Source organism: Indicator indicator, chromosome 3 (genome assembly GCF_027791375.1).
Source record: "Indicator indicator isolate 239-I01 chromosome 3, UM_Iind_1.1, whole genome shotgun sequence".
NCBI classification, from domain to species: Eukaryota; Metazoa; Chordata; class Aves; order Piciformes; family Indicatoridae; genus Indicator; species Indicator indicator.
Genome location: NC_072012.1, coordinates 24,464,709 through 24,471,780, shown reverse-complemented (window position 1 = coordinate 24,471,780; position 7,072 = coordinate 24,464,709). Strand labels below are relative to the sequence as shown.

Below are 7,072 nucleotides of genomic sequence, written 5' to 3'. Positions count from 1 at the left end.
TAACATAAGCTGCAAGGACTAATCTTATACTTTGTGCACTTGCTTATTTTTTTTTTCACAGTTCAACCCCTTTCTTCTTTAATACTAAAATGCTAAAGTCTTACAGAGCATTCAGAGCATTATTTTCTGTTGGCTGTGTTTCTCTATGCTCTAAGCCACTATTACAATGCATGCAAAGGATAATGTCTGGATTTGTAATGCTTTTAAAAATACTTTTAAAAACATGAACTGTAAATTATTTATTCCTCTTCGTCCATTGTTTTAAGCACTGAGTCTTCTCCCAAGATTTTACACAGCTCATTCAGTCTCTGCTGCATTTTAGGAATTCCTGCAAGCTGGGATTCCAGTCTCTGTTTTTCCTCACTCAGCGATAAACGGACAGCATTGTCCAGCTTCTCGAAACGCCAGCCGCCTTGTCCATCAAACTGCAGCAAGTGACTGTGGTACTTCCTGCAGTAGAAATCAAAATGTTAGCAATGGCTCATGGAACAGGTGATTCGTTTTGCATGCAAATTTGGATATCCATGTTTCCTTTCAGCAGTGTCTCTCAGGGTCCAGAATTGTCCACTTTTGGATCACAGGATAAGACTTTTCCATTGACTCATAATCCCAGGACATTCAGGACCTGGATATTTCAAAGCCTGTCACCAGGATCTTCCTAGGCCGTCTAGTGAAATTCAGCAGTGAGATGTAAGCTGTAAACTATCAGCACCAACATGGGTTTCCCAGTTGGGCGGGTTGTTGCTTCCAGCAGCCCACACTGTCAGGTTCATCAAGGCCTTCACCTGCAGTGATGCTGGAAGGATGTGGCAGAAAGAGTTGAGCAGGGTTACCTCATCATCAGCTGTCCCTGGCCAACATGGCAGCCTCTCTCTTTCTGCCTCCTTCTTAGAAACATTGTGGTTACAGTTACCTTCAATGCAACTTTGTCAGGCTCCATTTTCTCAAGGAGCTTGAACAGCAGAAGCAGACAAGGCTCCCTACTCTCATAGGAATGTTCATTTTGTTTACCTGGTTTTCTGAGAGATGTTTTGCCTCCTTAGCAAAAGATACATTCAGGCAATACAGTGCACCTGATGGTACTGACAAAATTCTAGTTTGTTCAAATTACCCTAAGTTGCATCGAATCACCAAACTGTTTTTGTTGGAAAAGACCTCTTAGACCATCAAGCCCAACCATCAACCTCACACCCCAATGGTCATTAAACATATCCTGAAGCGCCATGTCTACGAGCTTTTTTAACACTTCCAGGGACAGTGAAAGGAGTTTGTTCTCCTGCATCTTATAATACTGGCTAAGAAACCTCTAGTCCTAAAACATGATTCCCTTTGCAAGGGGTCAAAATAAAAAAATCTCTGTAGAAATTGCAGATAGTTCAGTGAGTGTCAGAGTGCATGCACCAAAAATATTCAAAGGTGCACATGTCAAGACCTGACAAGACGTTTATCGGGAGGTGTAAGAGGAAGAGCAGAGAGCTCCCTCAGAGCTACAGGTATGACTGTGTAATTTATCACTATAAATTATAGAAGATGAGACAGATCATAAAGCAGTCATTATAAATCCCATCCAAGGAACATGACAGTTTAATAAATGCATGGAACTCAAAAGAGATTCAATTCCAGGCTTTTACTCACCATCTCTTGCATATTATTCTTTGTGACACCGGATGTTTAACCTATCACTCTATTTAAAAAAAAATTAAAAATTGGGGAGCTAGGACAGTTGATTGAAGTGTCCAATACTTGTGGTCTAGGAAAATAGCTAAAGTTTTGGTTAAAAGAGAAAGTATTTCCTGGTATAATCTCGAGGGGGAGAAAAGAGCACATGAACCAGGCTTGTGTCTATATAGTGCAGTCCCTGTGGAAGCATACCTAGATTAAAGGCTTATTTCTTACTCTTCTATTTATTTCCCCAGAACCCCACAAATCTGATAACTTCAGTAATTCTGTGGAGGTTACAAGACAATTCCAAACCTTCCTGAATAGCACTAGTATTGGGAAGTGTTGATAGGAAACTGAACTAAAAAGATCTTTCTCACAAGTTCTTTTCCATAACTTCTCTCTAAATCACCACTATTTAGAGGTGAGATGCTCTCAGATGCAGTGGTTTTAAAATAATGTTGAACTGTAAAAAAATTAAATACTACTTTTAAGTGTAATTTATTTTAAAAATTAAATGTCTATGTGACAAGCTTTTTTTCCATCAGAATACTGATGGAGTATTTCTTAAGAACTAGGTCCGCATCCAATAAAAGACATTTTTGCTGTTATCTACAGAGGGGAACGAGAAATGCTAAGGAAACTTCTTTTTCAGAGAACATTGAGACAATCTCTGTCCTTTGAGGCAACAGATGGGTAATGGAATTTTTGTCATCAGTTTTAAAAAAAAGCAAACAATATGACTGTAGAGATCAAGGAGTTCAGAACAAATAGTGTCTGCTAATGTCAGCTTACACCGTCTTGATGTCATTCTGTCCTATAAAGTATTTGCTTGCTTTATGTATTTAGTAACTACATTTATTTCCTTTGAGGGATTCCCTTACTAGAATGTGTGGTAGTTTTAGGCTGTGCTTAGGAAATTTTCCACAGATCTTGAACAGAAAGTGATAGAATGTAAATAAATTACCATTGGATGTAAAAAGGAAAATAATGATAAGGTCTAAATAATCCCATTGGTCCGGTATAGAATCACAGAATCATAGAATCAGGAAGGTTGGAAGAGACCTGAGGGATCATCGAGTCCAACCTGTCACCCTACACCTCATGACTATAATGTTATATATCTAACATAAAGTTAGCTTTGTACACTAACTCTTTCTCTTTTTGACTTCCTTCACTCTAGCAGATATTAACTGGTGCTTCTGTTGGCTTGCTGACCTTGACTGCCTTTCTTTGCTGTGGTTAAGTACTAACAGCTACTGTCTGCTCTTCTCCTTTACCTGGTACAGGGGGGAAGAGAGCAGGGAGGGGGAAGCTATTAGCAGCCCCCCGGTTTTGTCCAGCAGGGTTCTGTGTTGTAAATCTTGTCTATTTTGTACACCACAGAATGTTTCTTAGAATGCCTTTTTTTTTTTTTTAATAGACAATCAAATTTTGAAAGCTCACAAACCCTGCAGCTAGAAGACACAAATCAAGTTAAAATACCAGATGTATTACTCCTTTGAAAGAACAAAAAGTAGTTTAACCACTTGTCATGTTTCTCATCTTCTCCCTGCATCTGTCAACATGCCACCCTTACAGAATAATCTGGTGATATCTGTTGTGGCTATGGTGTGGTGAACTACTTAATTGCCTCTTAAGACACCTGCATGTTGCTATTAGTAGTTAATAAATAAAAACATATTAAAAAAATACATGTCAAAGAACAAAGACAACCGCAATGCTAAATACATTTATATCACTATTATTGTAGAAAAATTGTAGAAAAATTACCTTAGAAAGTGTAGTAGATACTGATTAAACAACTGTATGAAGTTAAACAACTAGTACAAAGAATAAAGGCCAGTTCACTGCCTGTCAGAAAGCTAAAAGCAAGGACCCTGATAAATCCCTGAACATACTTACCAAAGAGAAGGTCTGTGTGTTATAGAAAGCAGGGATATCCCAACAGCTTTTGCAGCTTGGAATATATTTCCTTCAACGTCAATGCTTACAGCACTCGTGCATTCATCCAGCAATGCATATTTCGGCCTTTCAAAAGCAAATAAAGAACATTAATCTTCTATATTTTGCACATTATTTGCATGTATGTTGTTTAATTGAAAGAACAACAGAAGAGAGACGTTTCTGCCAGACAGCTGTCTCTCATCTACAGCTGGGAGTTGGCCAGCAACAAAATAAAGTTTCTCTGCATTATTTAGGTGCAGAGCCAGCTTCCAGGGAAAACAGGATTTATTTCCTGGTCCACCTGAGTATACAATGCTCTACCTTCTATGTTTTTTTATCTTGTCAGCAAGTCATGCAGTAGCTACAGCCAGCTTAGAAACTTTCTATGCACTGCTATCTATGGACTGGGGATGCCTTTGTATGCTTGCAGCCTCCAAATCCAAAAAGTTTTAGAGCTTGGCTTGCAAACTCCCACAGCCCCTGCAGCAGTCCATCAGACTCCCACAATATTTGTGGGACAGATGCCGAGAAGATGTTTGTATCTGACATGTTAAAGAAAAAACATCCAGGTAATGTAATGTTATGCTGCCAAAAGCAAAGCTTAAGTAACAAGCATTGCCCAAACTAAAAGCAGAGCTTGTATGAATCAGCAGAAAGGTCTGCAGTCCTATGCAACCATCTAGCTGTATTGCAAATTGCATGGAGAGTATAGTCTCAGACTACAACAGGAAACCTGCAAAATTCTTCTTCATTTTCAGATGCTACTTAAAGAACAAATCAGAATGCTTACTTATGGTAAAACATCCGAGCCATGCCCATCCTTTGTTTTTCTCCTCCCGATAAGACATCTTTCCAATCCATGATGGCATCCCAGCCTTTAAAAAAAAAACACAAACACAACACATCAGGAAATGTAAATTTATTATGAAAATGCAGCTTTACTTGCAAAAACTCTGCAATCTGCAACCAAACTCATAAAGACAATTTCTACTGCAGAAGAGACAGTTCAGGATTCTGGATCATATCTTCTGAAACACCTGAATGCATTTCCACTGATACTGATTGGGAAAAATGTCCCAAATATGTCAATTTTGAAAGTGGAATTTAACCTTCTTGGTCATGCAGGTATTGTCAAAAAACTTTACTTACCACCTCCTTGAAAAAACATCTTTTATTTGTGTGTAACTAATAATTTTATTCTTTAATGTTGATTTTATAGAACAGTTTGCTATTCCTTCTTGAAAGGTGTGAGCGGAAATTTAAAAACAAAGTCAAAGAAACAAAGTGTAAAAACCATGAAGAGCAGTGACAGACTCCACTTGCTGCTGTAGACAAAGAACAGGTGCTAACAAACACCACAGAAATGCTGATGCAGACACCAGGATGCATTCTGTGTGCACAGACAAGCAGCTAAGGTACAAAACTGCACACAGGCAGGAGTTTTTATACAAACCTCTCACTACCTTGTATTTAGATATGACCCACGTTATTTAATTTTTCACACAGCCTCTACCTGATTCAGAGGTCCTTTCCAACCCAGTCATTCTATGACTCTATGATTTTTCATGCAATGGGAGAGTGATATATTTTATGTGTGATCTTAGGGCAGACTGGTGTTTCTCTGAGTACTCTATCATGATCTATTCCCACTAACAAAATATTTCAAACACCAAATTACCTTACTGAAAATAAGTTTTCAGTCACACAGTCCGGACGGACAGAGTAGCAAAACAGGCAAGTTTTGAAAAGCGAGAGTGTGAATGTAAAGGAAACCTGATAAAACATTTTTCTCAAAAGCCCATCTATTCATGAGGCAGGCAGCTGGAGTGGGACCAAGTGAGGAAGGACAATATCTTTCCAAATCATCTCAGAAGTACTGTAACTAAAAAATTAACAAAACCAAAAGTCCATTTTTGCCACTACCCAACTTAAAATAAACCTTTACCATAAAAGACTATAAACAAGGTCAAGCAAAGAGTGTGCGCTGTGTCATTTCTGATACCTGACCAAAGGTGAGAGCAGTGGGCCCTCTGAAGGTGCAGGAGGCTGGGGAGTGCTCTGCCCATGCTTAGTGCTACACCAGGGCTTGGTAGGTTTGAACAAAACCTCAGTGAAGCATCTGGTGATAGGCTGTGTGAATGAAAATAGGAATTGATAATGCCACTAACTGAATTCCAAGAATTTTCTCAACATAAACTTGTAAAATACAGTGTCACGATTTTTTAACATACACATATAGATAGATTTGAACACCAGGCATGCACACACCGGAAAAACATCGCCTTTAGTGATCCTACTGCTTTTCCTCAGTTTCCTTACATTCTTGTTTAAGAATCTTAGGGGGTACCCCCATGGGGGCGTATAGAGTGCTTTTTATAAGTGGGCTCCTAGCAAAGACTGAGTTGTGTAATGATTAATCGAATCATCCCCTGGATGAACTTGGCAAACTGAACAGACGCACAAAAGCTGCTGATGCTGAGCAGTCCTGGTGTTGGGGCCACACAGAGAGCTAGAGTGATGTTCCACCAACACTTTTAGCCTCCCAAAAAGACTGTAACATGCCTGGAGCAGTCCTCTCTAGCAAAGGGTTCTAAGGGAAAGGGATGGGAATAGCCCTCACGACAACCATAGAAACAATTATGTTTCTGAAGACAACTTTCAGGCTGCTGCTTATATTCTTTATTTTAGAGCTGAAAATATAGATGAGTCACATGGACCTTGATCTGAGCTAGCGGTGGGTGGGTGTGCACGTGTGCTGGTGAAGCAGTGCCTGTGTTCACACATTTTCTTCAAGATCAGATGGTTTATAAAGGCTTATTGAAAGACAAAAATGAATGAAGTTCAAGAAGAAGCAGTATCATGCCAGAAAAATAATATTATTCTCTCTAAAAGTGTAAGATTTAACATCACTTTACCAGGATACAACGGTTGTCTCTGGGGTCACTTCAACTTCCATTCTAATTGAATATTAGAAGTGCATCTTGTCTCTGCATAGCTCCCTCCCTGAACTTTCCTATTTGCCACTTGGAATGCCTCAAACAACAGATAAAGAAGGATCTATTTTAATATTATCCCTTTAAAAAACAATTTTCCAATGTCTTAACAATTTCCTCTGAACATTCACAATAAACTGACCCTCTACTGTGCATTAACAATAATGCACCTACTTGTTTCTCTTTCTGCTGACATGGCACAGGCCAGTAAAGGTCATTTGCAGTGGCTTGCATCACCCATAGCTGCATCTACTTTACAAATGAAGAAATTAAATAGCTTGACCATGAACGCAGAGGAAATAAAATGGCATGTCCATGAACACAGCACAAATCTCTCAGTAGATACAAACATAATCCTGGCTTTCAGAATCCAAACTCCTTGCCCAGCTTCTTGTTACATATAGCCTTTGATTACACACAACCTGATGTAGATGTGATGAACACTAGATGTCACAGAAATGCATTTTGCAACT

General features: G+C 39.0%; 1 protein-coding gene across 1 annotated transcript in view; it reads right to left on the bottom strand.

Moving 5' to 3' along the window:
- Window positions 1-239: 239 nt before the first annotated feature.
- ABCD2 (ATP binding cassette subfamily D member 2) overlaps window positions 240-7,072 on the bottom strand; it is a 35,583-nt gene continuing 28,750 nt past the window's right edge. Inside the window, exons 8-10 of the mRNA XM_054399682.1 lie at window positions 4,397-4,481; window positions 3,565-3,690; window positions 240-450 (exon numbers count right to left, since the gene is read on the bottom strand). Of these exons, the coding sequence (XP_054255657.1) occupies window positions 240-450; window positions 3,565-3,690; window positions 4,397-4,481 (422 nt within the window). The remainder of the gene's footprint in view (window positions 451-3,564; window positions 3,691-4,396; window positions 4,482-7,072) is intronic.